The following is a 16,695-nucleotide window of genomic DNA, read 5'->3' as shown; positions in this document are numbered from 1 at the left end:
CACTGGAAGGTCTTCAGGGGCAATAACACGCATGGAGCTGTCATCTCTGATAATAGCAATGCCTTCTTCTGGAATTCCTCCTGAAGGGCCTGCCTGAGGCTGTTTTACGTTAACTTTTTTTTTTTTTTTTTTTTTTTTGAGACATAGTCTTGCTCTGTCGCCCAGGCTGGAGTGCAATGGCGCAATCTCAGCTCACTGTAACCTCTGCCTCTCAGGTTCAAGCAATTCTCCTGCCTCAATCTCCCAAGTAGCTGGGATTACAGGCACCGCCACCACGCCCAGCTAATTTTTTTGTATTTTTAGTAGAGACAGGGTTTCATCATGTTGGCCAGATTGGTTTCAAACTCCTGGCCTCAAGTGATTCGCCCACCTCGGCCTCCCAAAGTGCTAGGATTACAGGTGTGAGCCACCATGCCCGGCTACAGTTAACTTTTTAAATCTAAGTTGAAGGAGCACACTCTCAAATAACAATAAAAAATATAGTAAACACATAAACCCAGTAACATAGTCATTTATTATTATCAAGTATTATGTACTGTACATAATTTATGTGCTATACTTTATACATTTAGCAGCTCAGTAGGTGTTTTTTTGTTTGTTTGTTTGTTTGTTTGTTTTGCGATGGAGTCCCGCTCTGTCACCAGGCTGGAGTGCAATGGCGAGATCTTGGCTCACTGCAACCTCTGCCTCCCGGATTCCAGCGGTTCTCCCACCTCAGTCTCCTGAGTAGCTGGGATTACAGGCATGCACCACCACGCCTGGCTAATTTTTTGTATTTTTTAGTAGAGACAGGATTTCACCATTTTGGCCAGGCTGGTCTCGAACTCCTGAACTGAAGTGATTCGCCCACCTCAGCCTCCCAAAGTGCTGAGATTACAGGTGTGAGCCACCGCGCCCAGCCTCAGTAGGTTTCTTTACACCAGCATCACCACAAACACATGAGCAATGTGTGGCATGACCACATTACGATGTCACTAGGTGATAGGAATTTTTCAGCTTCTTTATAATCTTATGGGCCACTGTCGTATATATGGTTTACCACTGACCGAATTATCATTAGGTGGTACACAACTGTACCTTCTTTTATTGTTTTAAAATATGAGTGGCTTCCTCTTCCCACTCAAATAATCCTAGTGGTCTTTGTTTCCCCCTTGGCCGAGCTATTTCAGTAATGATTTCTCACTGACTCATTTACTTCCCTTTCCATCATCTCAAAAGTTTTTTTTCTTCTACTCCTTCCATTTTAATTTAGGGAAGCATATATAATTTTTACATTATTTGATTTAAAAACCTGAATTCTAAATCTCACCTCATTTTATTTACGTTTCAGTGGCATATGTGAAACAAAAACATTTTTCCCTTTAGGGCTTATTTATTAAATTTTTTAAAAACCTCAGAGAAAAAGATTTGGCCACATTTTTGTCTCTTTTTATGGCTACAAATATAACATCAGGAATATATATCAGAATTAATGTGCTTCTGAGTTGCATTTTTCACAGTTGGCCACAGAGCTTTTTGCTTAGCTATCTCGAGTTGCATTGGAACTGAGTTTTCTGTATAATTTTTTCTCTACTTAACTGTAGAAGGAAACACATGTCCAAACTGAGGATAGCCCCACTTTAAGTTTCAACATGGTTTGGGTTTTGCAGCATCCAAGATTTTCCTAAATACACACCTCTTTTTTTTTTTCTTTTCTTTTCTTTTTTGGTCTTAAAACACGCTCTTTTGGCTGGTTCAATAAGCCGTTCCTGCCAACCAGTTGCTTTTATGGTAATTGACAGTGTAGCTGATTTTTGGAACCTTGGAAGCTAAAAAGGCATTTTAGCTCAGACTTTGGAGAGGCTGAGCCAAGCTACTTGCAGAGTAAGAGATACAGCCGAGCCAAATGTGGGGCCGTCAGACCCCAAGTCTGTGATGCTAATGAACTGCTCTCAAGAGTCTACATACCAGGAGCTAGCTCCAACTTGCATTTTCCCTCTTTCACAACATGCACAATCCTTCCCTCTCCTGTCTGATTGTTTCTGGAGCTACTAGGTGCCACTTCTCGAGTGCAGCCCGTGAGACCACCTGTCAGCAGTGGACAGACGTGTCAGGACCCCTATGACCACCAGTGGTGGGTACACAGACCCACTGCTCCTCAAATACTGACCATGAGCTGAAAAGACACAACACACAACACACTTGAGCCAGAGAAGAGCTGTTAAGTTTTTACCTCAAAGGGAAAGAGCATAAGAAAAAAAATTACAACACTTAATACAACCAGTTAGTATAATGAGAAGATTGTAAATTTTCTGAATTCCCCTCAAATGATATCAGTTCTCTAAAAGCTGCGACATTTCTCCAGATTTCATCTTAGCACAACAAATAAAAAAAAAAAATCTCCCCAAACTCCCAGATCTTTAGAGTCCTTGCTTTCCTAAAAAAGCACAAATGTTTCAGAGTCAAAGGGCTCTGTTTGCTATCTTCCTTTTGCGGGTTTGCCTCTTCTGGGAACCAGAACACGTTACTCCACAGGAGGTGGCTCTTGGACTCAAAATACCCATGTGACACTGGGCAGCCCACCAGTAACAGCCTCAGGAAAAGCGTGCCCTTCTAACATCAATTGATTTTTTGAACTAAAATCACTTTGAACACAGAGACTGCCCACCCCCCGTACTTCCCAAGTGGGGGTAAGCAGCTTTTCCTTGTTGATTTCAGTCTTTGAGATTGAGCTTTGTTGTATGCAGTTTTCACACTGACTATTGATAGAGAATCAACATGTCTCTATTCTCCATTACTTTTTTTTAATAGAAATTCTTTTTTTTATTGTATTATTATTTATGTTCTAGGGTACATGTGCACAACGTGCAGGTTTGTTACATAGGTATACATGTGCCATGTTGGTTTGCTACACTCATCAACTTGTCATTTACATTAGGTATTTCTCCTAATGCTTTCCCTCCCCCAGCCCCCAATCTCCCGACAGGCCCCGGTGTGTGATGTAAGATGATTTTCTTCTGTTATTGGAAAGGAATCCAATCTATACCTAGTGACATTGAATGTGCCCATCTGCCTGAAAAATAAAATACAGAATTCAGTCTATTGAATCCTGTGTAGTACATTGCTGAGATTTGTAAAACCCAATTAAGAATACCTGAATGGGAGTTTGAGTCTACGTTTTTGCACTTCAAAGGTATTTTCATAGGCACCAAAGTGTCAAACACATACACCCAAAGAGTAAGCAGAATTTTATAATTTCACAGTTGGCTGCAGTAAATGTGTTTCTCAGTGGAACAAGTTCAAGGAGTCAGCCACAGGGAGTGCTGGCTACAGCCAGGAGCTCATGGGGCTGCAAGACATACAAGTTGACTCCTCATCTAAAATAGAAGCTCTCTGTGGACCTGAGCCGTGAATTACATCTTCTCCTTCCACATGCAGGCTCCATGCATTGATGGCATTGATTCATTGACGGGTTCTGCAACCCCTAACATATTTGATAGCCACAGGCTTTCTTCTTGTCTGTGCGGTAACCACTCTGAGATTGACAGTTCAGGTAGGGAACCGGGTTCTGGTCTCCTTCGCCTATGTGAGATGGCTTCATCTGGCAGCCAGAGCGTCAGTTACATAGTCTTCTCTAAATTATGTTTTGTTATTTCCCTAACGTTATTTAAGCCTCATGGAACTTATTCTGCTTTTGCCAAGTCTTTCCATTGAATAAATATCTCCATAACCTATTGCTTCACTTTGGCAACAGAATTGTTGCAATTTGTGGGCAAAATGGAGCAAAGGTCTAACTCATTTTGTTTTCCTCTGTAAATTTTGCTGGCTTTCCTTCTCCCAAACGAAAGCCTTGACTTGTTCTCTGTTCTGGTAGCGCCTTGTCTCTGTCCTTACTGAGTGAACATTTACAGATAGGAGAATAGAACTCAATAAAAAATGACTTCACAGATACCATGGAGACATGCTATTCATACACAAAGTCAGTAATAGTAAATAAATTAGGACACAAAGTGCTCAGAATTATGCCTGATACGTAGTAAATGATCTGTAAATCAGTAGTATCAGAGTTCTGTAAATTACAAATGATCATTCTTTTCCTGCATTTACATGAGTTACTTTATATTGCAAAATTATGGAAAGCAGCAGAGGTATAGCTAAGCATCCAGGCTGACCCTGTAAGAGCCAGAAGCTGGCAGAGCTGCAGAAGGTAACGTTCTAACTGTTCACAGATCCAATTATTTCCCCTAAAGGATCCCTAAAACCTTATAAAATGCCGCCTGAGTAGTCAGTGAAAGGAGATCAAAGGAACTAACACTTGTTGTTCCATTCTGGGCCAGACACACATGATTTCATGTGTTCTTCACAACAACCTTGCCATTTGTTCACTAAATGCTTTTGTTTGGTTTGTTCGCCTTGTTTATTTAAGTTCCTTAGGTGAAGGGTTGTGAAAAGAGCTCAGAGTGACCCATGATTGTCTCGCGGTCTGCATCTTAAGGCTTAACTCAGGATATGTCAGCAGGCTTTCCCCATCCTTTTCCTTCAGAGAGGGCATTGAAGCTTGGCTGCCTCATGGGCATATAATTTATTTTCTCTTGACTATCTCTTCCTGGGAAGTTTTGCCCTGGTTAGACTATATGATGATCATGTTGACGTTATTCTTCTCAAACCTCTTCTAGTTCTGTGACTCTCTTAGAACTCAGAATTGGAAATTAGGTTGCATTTCCTAACTAGCCTTGAGCAGTGCAGAGAAAAAGAAATTGTGAGAAATATTGGGTTGGCAGGGGCAGGTGGGGGGTAAAAGGAAGGGAGAGGACTAAGGGCAGGAAAAGACAGTTTTGCAAAGGCCGTAGAACTAGCAGAGAGCCTTGCATTTTCCAAGTTTCCTGTGTGCAGCACAGTGCCAAGTGCAGTAGCTCCCTAGTAATATTGATTATTGTTGTGGATGGTGATGATGATGAAGAGGGGCTTACCCACTATCTGGTTTTGGAGTCTCAACCCCACTCCTTTGCTTGGATGCCATGCCAGTAGCCTCTCTACCACCCCCCTACATCTTTCCCTTCAGTAGGTAAATTTTTGTGTTACTCATACCAGATTCTTTTAGCCTAAAGACCTCGAGAACCCATTTTTGTGGGTTCTTTATATTTATGTGGTGTTGGGAGACATTCGTGTTCTGAGTGAAACAGCAAATCTAAACCAAAGATGTGAGTGCAGAAGCAAAAGCCAGCATCCTAACTTTCATTTCCTGCAGCAGCGGAAGGAGGCGTTCTTTTGGAAATTGAGGACTGGTGCCTGCTTCTTCTAATAAATATGCCAAGAAATCCTGTATTGCTATCACCACTGGGTCTGTTACTCATTTGCTAACTAGCAGAGGGAACTATTTGCCCATCCTTTGTCTGAAATAAATGTTTGATAACTGGCCAGGCATGGTGGCTCACGCCTGTAATCCCAGCACTTTAGGAGACCAAGGCAGGCAGATCACGAGGTCAGGAGTTCGAGAGCAGCCTGATCAACATGGTGAAACCCTGTCTCTACTAAAAATACATAAATTAGCCAGCCATGGTGGCGGGCGCCTGTAATCCCAGCTACTCAGGAGCCTGATGCAGAAGAATTGCTTGAACCCGGGAGGCGGAGGTTGCAGTGAGCCAAGATCGCACCACTGTACTCCAGCCTGGGCAACAGAGCAAGCCTCCATCTCAAAAAAAAACAAAAAAGAAAATTTGATAACCATGAAATTATAGAATCATTGAGCCAGAAGCACCCCCAAGATTTTCTAGAAACCCCCCTTTTTAATTTTAATTTTCTTAGAGACAGGGTCTTGCTCTGTTGCCCAGGCTGGAGTGCAGTGGCACAATCACTGCTTACTGCACCTTCAACCCCCTGGGCTCAAGCAATCCTCCTGCCTCAGCCTCCTGAGTAACTGGGAATACAGGTGAACACCCACTGTACCCAGCTATTTTTATTTTTAGTAGAGATGAGGTCTCACTATGTAGCGCAGGCTGGTCTCGAATTCCTAAGCTCAAGCAATCCCCCTGCCTTGGCCTCCCAAAGTGCTGGGATTACAGATATGAGCCACTTTGCCCAGCCAAAACCCCCTGATTTTATAGTTAGAGAACTGAATCCCAGACATTGTGGGAGGTCATAATCTGCCCCCAAGTTACACTGCAGGTGGGTAGTAGGGCAAGGCCAGAACCTGTCCCCAAGTACAGTCAGCACTCTTTTCTTTATGCTGCTTGTCTCCTGATCCAAAAGGCCCAATTGTTCAGAGTAAATAACTTCAGATTTTTGTATGTCTATGAGAGCTACCTTTTATTCTTTACTACCCACTGTCATCTTATTTCTGCCCCTTTGCAATTTTTTTTGCATCTTAATATAAACTGCTTTATCTTTATTAAAAGCAAACTAATTTTCAAACATATTTCCTGAAGAACTTTTACTTCTGGTCATTAGTGATGAAACTCCTGAGATGAGAAAAGAAAGGAAAAAAATAAAAATAATTGAATTTTTGCTTTTCTTTACAGACACTCTGGAAAACGGATCCAGTAAGGGTGACAGGTGAGCAAAATGTTCCCATTGGCCGTTCCTGCTTTTCAGCGATGGCATTTTCAATGCAAACTGCAGTGAGTTTGATCGTTTACTTTCTGTTTTGCTTAACTCCAGCGCAGCTAACAGAAAAGGACCAAGCAAGGATGACACGTATTGGAAGGAGATCAACGCAGCTATGGCCTTAACAAATCTTGCACAGGGAAAGGACAAACTGCAGGGAACTACCAGCTGCATCATCCAGAAGTCGTCCCATATAGCAGAAGTAAAGACTGTCAAAGTGCCGCTGGTGCAGCAGTTTTAAGAGCTTGTTGCTTTTCAGATCCAGTGGATGTTCTTTCTGGTGTTTTCATCAACCCTCATCCTAAGAGCCGAAGCAGGGATGAAAATGACTCTCTCCCAAACCTCTTCTTATTTTTAATTATCCCACATATATCATTTAGTTGCTTCTATAAAAGACATATAAATTATAAAAAACTCATTTTAATCAAAAATATTAACTTATTTTATGTTACTCAAACTATGCATAAAACGTCTGCATTACCATTACAGTAAGTGCCTTGCTTCCCAAAGATAAGCTCCAACGTGGGCATAGTTGAACAGCTATGCCTCAAAATGCCAACGCCATATGCTTATTAGCCTGTGTGCATCATTCCAGACGGGCCTAATCATTCCAGGACTGAAACCAGAATCGCTGAAAGCCCTTGAAATACATTCAATAATTCATGTTAAAACTTGGATATCTGTTCAACTCAAATGAAATCTTCCTTTTAAAAAAAGTCTACAGTATTGAAAATTGTTCAATGTGCTTTTCAGAGTGACAGTGAGAATTTTATGCATGTATCTTGCCTGCATATTTGATATGTTACAAACTTCCAAAATTCAAGGTGCAGTGATCCACATAATGTTGTACATTTAAGAAGTGATTCCTTCAAGCTAATTTAAAATTTCAATGAACACATGGTGACCAGGAAAACTTTTTTTCAAGCACTGTTGGAAAGCACCACAAAGCCCTTTAGAATTAATCTGGATTTGTTTCTCAAGTTCTGCTGAAGTTTAAAAAAAAACTTTATTATACAAATAACTCAAAATTTTCCTGTGTAATACTAAACCTGTAGTTTTAAAACATAATCCTGTTTGCATTAGAGCTCACTGTCTTTTTGTGATGGAAACTGTGTTCATATGGAATGACTAAAAATCTTTTATTTGGTTCGTTTCAAATTACAATTGCTGATGGACAATTTGTATTGCAGCGAGAACAACAGAATGAAAGAAATGTATCTCTGTGCGGCTATACATATAGATACATAAAATTGATTTTTAAATTTAAAACATATGGAAAACAAAACATTGAACAGTTTGAATTTTGCCAAGTTGGACATTAAAGTAAAAATGAAGTGAAATCATGCATTGAAAGAAAACATTTTGTTTCTAAATTAGACTACCATTGAGTGAGAATAATCAATATCAAGAAAGAAGACTGTCTTTCTCAACTAAACAATAATATTCTAATCAGCTTGGGAAGACTTGAAACTTGAATAAACAGTGGAAATGCCAAATATAACAGAGGGTATGTGCTACAGAGAAGTAAAAAGGGTTTGACTCTTTTATGATGGGACTTTTTTTTCTGGGTATGTAATCTATTTTTTTTTTTTAACTGGAAAGCATTTTTGTCAGTGTGAATGAGGGTCAATAGTGCAGCCAAGTGGTGACATTTTTCTTTATTCTGCAAAATGCTTTTAAAACCAAAGGCTGCTCTAGTTGACGGACAGTATCAGTCTTGATCTAAATTGTAGGACACTTTTTCATGTAACATAACATTTGGGGATTGGGTTTATTTAGTGTAATGAAGATAATTTGATATAAAAATATTTTGTGTATATATATATTTTTACTTTGTTTTCTAAATTGCTGTTTGCAGTAACAGTAAGCGCAAAGCAAAATATATAAGTTATGACTGTATGATCAGATGAAGTATGAGTTCTTTTGGTTTGCATCCTTAAATAGTTAGAGATTGCTAATAAAAACTTTGGAATCTTTGCAAAACAATACAAAAATGACAAAATGTGAGCATGTCAATGAAAACTAAAGACAAATACTTCACTCTTTTTCATACTATTATAAGTTATTCTGGTATTAAATATGTTAATAAAAGTGTTTTGGTTTTGACATATTTCAGTTAAATGAATGAATGCTGGTTGTATTTTATTTGAACGAGTCATGATTCATGTTTGCCATCTTTTTAAAAAAATCAGCAAATTTCTTCTATGTTATAAATTATAGATGACAAGGCAATATAGGACAACTATTCACATGATTTTTTTTAATACCAAAGGTTGGAAGATTTTATAATTAACATGTCAAGAAGACTTTATAATAAGCACATCCTTGGCAATATCTCCAATTGCAATGACTTTTTAATTTATTTTTTCTTTTGCTGCTTTAACATTTTCTGGATATTAAAATCCCCCCAGTCCTTTCAAAGAATCTTGAACAATGCTGAGCCGGCAGCTGAAAATCTAACTCATAATTTATGTTGTAGAGAAATAGAATTACCTCTATTCTTTGTTTTGCCATATGTAATCATTTTAATAAAATTAATAACTGCCAGGAGTTCTTGACAGATTTAAAATAAAAGTTAATTTCTAGACCTCGATGATCGTATGGATTTTGTTTTCCTTTGAGAGCTGACCAGGTAGATGAAGCAGTAGAACAGAGGGGCCCATTATATTCATCAATTCTCCTTAGACTGTTAAGGGATATGATATGGGAGTGCTGCATTTGTATTAGGTTTGAATTTCATCACCTTAGGCCACCAATCCAGCTTTTAAAGACTGAGATAAAATACAATACATAAAGTGCCTACCTCAGTGTCTGTCAGATAATAGGTGCTTGGTAACTGGAACGTATTATTGCATAGTTACAATTCCTCTATCCAGGCTTTATGCACAAGAAAGTAGAAATATTTAAAATAAATGGAACATAAGACACGGGTAGTTTAATGGACAGCTGTGGAGAGGTAGAGATGCCCGACAAGAAAAGCTGCTGTGCAATGGTGATAGTTGGTATCAGAGTTAGAAAGGCCTTCAAGGAAGATTATTTTAGCATCATCACTTTGAACTTCCAGGCAAAAAGCATAAAGCGTTGCAAAGCCAAGGCAGAACAGACATTCCAACAGAAAACACGATATGTGCTGTCGCTTCCTTCTTTGGGATAAACAAGGATTGCTTTCCCTCTATTTGTCCTGCTTGATACTGTTCAAGATGGCTAAGAAAAACTCAAGCTGCTGCCTGTGTTCTCCATCTGCTCCAAGTAGCAATGTTTAACAAACAGTGGCAACAGCCATAGCCTGCTTTTAAACTTATCCAGCTCAATGGTGTCACAGCATGCAAATAAACACAAAGAAGGGCAAGCCCCCCACGCTGTCCTGCCAGGGGTGGCATAGGCAAGTCATGCCTCGGAAGGCAGTGTGTTGTGGTGGTAAGAACCTGGGCTGGCATGCTCTGGCTTTGCTACTTCACTTCTTAGTACCTTTGGGGAATAAGCGTAAGCCTTCTTTCTATACCCATTGTTTGCACCTATAAAATTAGACCTGTGAAATTTACCTACTCCAGTGATCTGTTGTGGGGAAGTCAATGAGGCAGTCGATATAAAAGCACTTTGCAAACTGCATGGCACTGTACAAATGTTAGCGATTATGACCGTATTCCACACAGCCCTAAAAGGCCTCATGTCTCACACTTTTTGGCACTATAAACTGTAGTTTCCATGAAGCATATAGGACTCCTATATTCTGTCAAATATGTGTTAGGGTCACCATCATTGGGTCCTTGTGAGCACTAAGAACTTCTTGGTCCTGTTCTTTTTTTTTTTTTTCTTGAGATGGAGTCTCACTCTGTCGCCCAGGCTGGAGTGCAGTGGTGCAATCTCGGCTCACTGCAACCTCTTCCCCTTGGGTTCAAGTGATTCTCCTGCCTCAGCCTCCCGAGTAGCTGGGACTACAGGCGTGTGCCACCACACCTGGCTAATTTTTTATTTTTAGTAGAGACAGGGTTTCACCATGTTAGCCAGGCTGGTCTCCAACTCCTGACCTCAGGTCATCCACCCGCCTTGGCCTCTCAAAGTGCTGAGATTACAGGCATAAGCCACCGCGCCCAGTCAGTCCTGTTCTTCTTTGTAACCATTATGATTAGAATTAGAAGACAGATTGCCACACTGTAGGAATAGAATCCTGATTTCACCACTCCGAGCTTTGAGACCCATCTTAGAGATGGACTAAAACTTTGGTTTGGAAGAAGGGCGAATTGGCCACAATAAACTTTTTCTCTCAACGCGAGGAAAAACAGATTTTTGAGTTTGGAAACAAAAAAAGCTGAGGTGTTTTTACATTTTGCACAAATGACTCCATGCGAATTCACCCTAGGTAAGATGGTCTCACTAGGTCTTCTACAACAAATTTTAGCCCAAAGCCAGTTTCTGGAAATGTGACCTACAATGAGTCTAATCTGACAGATATTTTTGACATCTAAACAAAATTTAAATTTTTAATTACAAATGTTTTAAAAAACGATAGATGTAATTTATGCTAATTGTAGAAAATTGTAAACAGTATAGAAGGGTACAAGATAAAAAGCACCTACATGGGGATCTATTATTTTTGGATCTATTATAATTTATTTAGCAGATAGCCCACTGATGAATTTTTGGGTTATTTCCAATTTTTAATTATTATAAACTAGTGCTACTCAAAGTGCTATTTCACATTGGGATAAGGAGCTTGCAACAAAATGGATTTCTTTCTTCATTCGAGAAAGTCTTTCTATAAGAAAAAAAAGTCAGCTGAATTTACAGTGCTCTCAGCAATGCAGTTGATTTACATCAAGCAGCACTGATAAACAATGATTCAGGTTGGGCACAGTGGCTCACACCTGTAATCCCAGCACTTTAGGAGGCCAAGGCGGGTGGATCATTTAAGGTCAGGCGTTCAAGACCAGCCTGGCCAACATAGTGAAACCCCATCTCTACGAGAAATACAAAAAAAATTAGCCAGGTGTGGTGGTGCATGCCTGTAGTCTCAGCTACTCGGGAGGCTGAGACAGAAGAATTGCTCGAACCTGGAGGCGGAGGTTGCAGTGAGCTGAGATCACACCACTGCACTCCAGCCTGGGCGACAGAGTGAGACTCTGTCTCAAAAAACAAAACAAAACAAAACAAAACAAACAAACAAAAAACAATGATTCAATGAACATTCTTATGCCTATGTGTCTTCAGACACTTCTACATCTATGGAATAGATAGCGAGAAGTGGAATTAATGGGTCAAATGATAAGCACATTAAGTTTTTTGATGAATGTTATCAAATTAGTATTTTAAAATTCTACCAATTTACACTTCCAACAATAAGCCTGTTTTCCTTCAACCTGGTCAAAACATTGAGTAGTAGTAAACTTTTCAATAGTTGACAATGTGGTTGATAAAAATTATGTCTAAACATTGTTTTCACTTGTGCTTGTTTAAGATGAGTGGCCCTGTGCATAAGCTTCTTAGTATTTCTTTTTAGTAAACTGCTTGTTCATGTTTTTCTTTTTCTTTCTTTTTTCCCTTTTCTTGTCCATTTGTAAGTGATTTGTATGAATTCTTTGTATATTAAAGAAAATTTAGTACTTTGTCTGTAATATATGCTATGTTTTCCCACTTTGTTAGGGTTTTTTTTACCTTCACTTATCATATTTTGATATTCAGAAGGCTAAGACTCATCTGTGTGTATATTTAGGATACACAGAATGCTACTGCATCTATCTGGTCATCACAGAAGCAGTGTCACGTGGTAGTTCAGAGCATACACTCTGGAACCAGACTGCTTAGGTTCAAGTCACTTCTCTTGCGCTTACTGGCTCTATTGACTTGCACAGTACACTTAACCCATCTATGTCTCAGTTTCCTCATCTGTAAAAGATGGTTGATAATAATATCTACTTCTTAGTGCTGTGAGGATTAAATTAGTTATTATATATAAAGTACTTACAATGCCACCTGCCATATAGTTAGTGCCAAGATTGTAAAAAGATTCATCCATGTTTTCTACTATCAGTTTTAGGATTTATTTTTGTATATTTAAATCTTGTATCCATTGGTGATTTATTTTGGCTAAGAAGTAAGCTAGGTATCTGGCTCTCTCCCTGATCCTCCTAGCAAAAGAGAATCTAGCTGGCTGTCTCAAAACTGGTTACTAGATAATCCACTGATCTCAGTATTTGCTTCTGAGCTCTTTTCAGGGCCTTACTATAGTAGTGAATATAAATTCTTCAATATCATTTTTCCTCAGAATTTTCCTGGCTCTTTCTACATCTTAACTTTTAAGGATATACGTGATACATTATATTATCAAATCCCTACTGCCCCCAAAATAATGTTGGCATTTGTGGAGTTAATGAATATATAGATCAGTTTATACTTTGCAATATTGAGTTCTATTATTCAGTTTTCTTCTTTCATTTGATCTCAGTAGAGTTTTAGTTTTGTTTCCTATTTCTCATTAATTTCATTCATTGGTGTTTATTTTTGTCTTGCATCTGTCAGTGTAATTTTTCCATTTTTGCGTAATCTTAATTATCATTTGTTTGCAGACAAACTGTTGGTTTTTTAATATTACTTTTGTTAGCCAGACACTTAATTAGGATTCTTTTTTAAAAATTAATATTCCAAATATTTCTCTTGGACTTTGAGGTATACCATCATGTTATTTCCAAATAATGAAAATTTACTGATCCTTTTCTAATATTTATACTCTATTCCTTTCCTTTCCTTGTAGTATTGACTGGTATTTCCAGAACAATTTTTAATGACAGAGATGGTAAGCTCTCTTGCGTTTTTCCCTACTTTAATGGAATCACTTCTAGTGTTTAAATATTTAAGCTGTAATGGATATTGATTTGAGAATTATTCTTTTTCATATTTTAAGACAATATTGTTTCATTCTGGATTGACTAAAATATTTTATTATAAACGGATGTTGAATATTTTCCCAAACATTTTTTATTAAATTATAATGTAAAAAATTTGTAAGCCATAAATGTACAGCTCAACAAATTTTAACCTAGAGAATATAATTGTGAAAGCAAAACCAAGATCAAGATTAGGACCATTATAAGTATTCCCGAAGCTCCTACCCCAGATGTAACTATTTTTCTGACTTCTACCTAGTTGTGAAATTTAAGTAAATTGAATCATAGAGTTACATTCATATTTCTATCTCTTTTTTAATTATTGTTGTACTTTAAGTTTTAGGATACATGTGCACAATGTGCAGGTTTGTCACATAAGTATACATGTGCCATGTTGGTGTGCTGCACCCATTAACTCGTCATTTAGCATTAGTTATATCTCCTAATGCTATCCCTCCCCCCTCCCCCAACCCCACAACAGTCCCCAGTGTGTGATGTTTTCCTTCCTGTGTCCATGTCTTCTCACTGTTCAATTCCGACCTATGAGTGAGAACATGTGGTGTTTGGTCTTTTGTCCTTGAGATAGTTTGCTGAGAATGATGGTTTCCAGCTTCATCCATGTCCCTACAAAGGACATGAACTCATCATTTTTATGGCTGCATAGTATTCCATGGTGTATATGTGCCATGTTTTCTTAATCCAGTCTATCATTGTTGGACATTTGGGTTGGTTCCAAGTCTTTGCTATTGTGAATAGTGACACAACAAACATACGTGTGCATGTGTCTTTTATAGCAGCATGATTTGTAGTCCTTTGGGTATATACCCAGTAATGGGATGGCTGGGTCAAATGGTATTTCTAGTTCTAGATCCCTGAGGAATCACCACACCGACTTCCACAATAGTTGAACTAGTTTACAGTCCCACCAACAGTGTAAAAGTGTTCCTATTTCTCCACATCCTCTCCAGCACCTGTTGTTTCCTGACTTTTTAATGATTGCCATTCTAACTGGTGTGAGATGGCATCTCATTGTGGTTTTGATTTGCATTTCTCTGATGGCCAGTGATGATGAGCATTTTTTCATGTGTTTTTTGGCTGCATAAATGTCTTCTTTTGAGAAGTGTCTGTTCATATCCTTCGCCCACTTTTTGATGGGGTTGTTTGTTTTTTTCTTATAAATTTGTTTGAGTTCATTGTAGATTCTGGATATTAGCCCTTTGTCAGATGAGTAGGTCTTTTTGAACAATATTATATTTGTGAAATTCTGCCATCTTGTTGCATGAATTCATTCTTGTAGCTTCCATTCATTTTTCTTTATTGCTATATATAATTGCATCATTATGTGAATATAAAACAGATTATTTATACATCCTCCTGTTGATGGACATGTGGGTTTTCCATTTTGGGGGCTATGATGAATAACACTTCTATAAACATGCTCGTATGTTTCTTTTGGTAAATTTATGTATGCATTTGTGGTAGACAGGAGCTAGACTTTTTGAGTTGTGTTCAGTTGTAGTGGATATTATCAAACACTTTTCCATGCTGGTAACACCAGTTTGCATCTCCAAAGCAGGGTATGAGAGGTCTAGTTGCTCCACAGACTTGCTAATTTTGATATTTTCAGATGTCAATGTTTTAGCTTTTATAATAGATTTGTAGAGGCATCTTATGACTTAACATTAAGAACAAACTGATGTTGTTTAATATCAATATGTAATTGATATTTAATTGGTGATTTTAATATGTAGTATTTGGATATTGTGGCAGTACCTGTTCAAGTTTTCTTTTTTCTTTGAGAAAGGGTCTTACTGTGTCACCCATGCTGGAGTGCAGTGGCACAGTCACAGCTCACTGCCTCAACCTCCCTAGCTCAGGTGATCCTCCCCAATCACCCTCTTAAATAGCTGTGACTACATTTTTTTTATTTTTTGTAGACACAGGTTTTTGCCATGTTACCCAGGCTGGTCTTGAACTTGTGGTCTCAAGCAATCCACCTGCCTTGGCCTCTCAAAGTGACTGGATTATAGGTGTGAGCCACTGTGCCCGGCCTCAAGTTTTTTTTAATTGGGACATTATAATTGTACATATTTATGGGGTACAACTTGATGTTTCAATGTATATATGTTGTAGAATGACCTAATCAGGGTAGTGTATCCATCACTTCATGCATTTATCATTTCTTTGTGGTGAGAACATTCAAAAGCTTCTCTTCGAGCTATTTTGTCACATACAATACCTTACTGTTAAGCAGGTTACCCTCCTGTGCAATCAAATACCAGAACTTATTCCTCCTAATTGTCACTTTGTACCCAGTGACCAACCTCTGCCCAGCCTCTTCTTTCCCCCTTCCCTCTCCAGTCTCTGGTAACTATTGTTCCACTCTCTGCTTCTATGATATCAACATTTTTTTAAATGGACTTCATATATCAGTGGAATCATGTCTTTCTGTGCCTGCCTTATTTCACTTAATATGGTGTCTTCCAGGTTCATCTATGTTGCAGCAAATGACAGGATTTCATTCTTTTTTATGGCTGAATTGTATATATATATTACATTTTCTTTCTCCATCCACTCATTGTTGGACAGAGTTTGATTCCATATCTTGGCTATTATAACTAGTGTTCAATAAACATGGAAGTGCAGCTATCTTTTTGATATACTGATTTTATTTCCCTTGGATATATACTCAGTAGTGGGATTGCTGAATCACACGGTAGTTCTGTTTTTAATTTTCTGAGGAAGCTTCATCCTGTTTTCCATAATGGCTGTACTAGTTTATAATTTCACCAACAATGCCTAGGTGTCCCTTGTCTCTACATCCTCACCAACACTTGTTTTCTTTTGTGTTTTTGATAATAGCCATTCTAACTGGAGTTAAGTGGCATCTCATTGTGGTTTTGATTTGCATTTCCTTGATAATTAGTGATGTTGGGCATTTTTCTATATACATGTTGGCCATGTTTAGGTTTTCTTTTGAGAAATGTCTTTTAAAATATTTTGTCCCCTTTGAAATCAGGTTATTTTATTTCATTTTTTTTTGGCTGTTGAGTTGCTTGAGTTACTTACATATTCTGGATAACTATCTTTTCCCCCATGTGTGTTCTTTGATAAGTACTGGCTATTTGGATATTATAGCAGTGACTGTTCAAGATTTTTGTTTGTTCTTTACTTACTAATTTTTAAGTGTTCTTTAATATATTCTGGATATGAATCCTTTGTCAGATGTGTG

The 16,695-nt window shown here is 38.3% G+C and overlaps 1 protein-coding gene across 3 annotated transcripts in view; it reads left to right on the top strand.

Moving 5' to 3' along the window:
- Window positions 1-9,175, top strand: part of MKX (mohawk homeobox) — a 75,569-nt gene extending 66,394 nt beyond the window's left edge. For 2 of the 3 annotated variants that reach the window (XM_055275004.2, XM_063637325.1), the window contains exons 6-7: window positions 6,498-6,531; window positions 6,637-9,175. In XM_055275004.2, coding sequence (XP_055130979.1) covers window positions 6,498-6,531; window positions 6,637-6,823 — 221 coding nt within the window. In that variant the 3' untranslated portion in view covers window positions 6,824-9,175. The remainder of the gene's footprint in view (window positions 1-6,497; window positions 6,532-6,636) is intronic. The other variant, XM_063637326.1, reaches the window with a different exon arrangement.
- Window positions 9,176-16,695: the final 7,520 nt, after the last annotated feature.

Source organism: Symphalangus syndactylus, chromosome 4 (genome assembly GCF_028878055.3).
Source record: "Symphalangus syndactylus isolate Jambi chromosome 4, NHGRI_mSymSyn1-v2.1_pri, whole genome shotgun sequence".
Classification (NCBI taxonomy): Eukaryota; Metazoa; Chordata; class Mammalia; order Primates; family Hylobatidae; genus Symphalangus; species Symphalangus syndactylus.
This window is presented reverse-complemented; position numbering and strand designations above follow the sequence as displayed.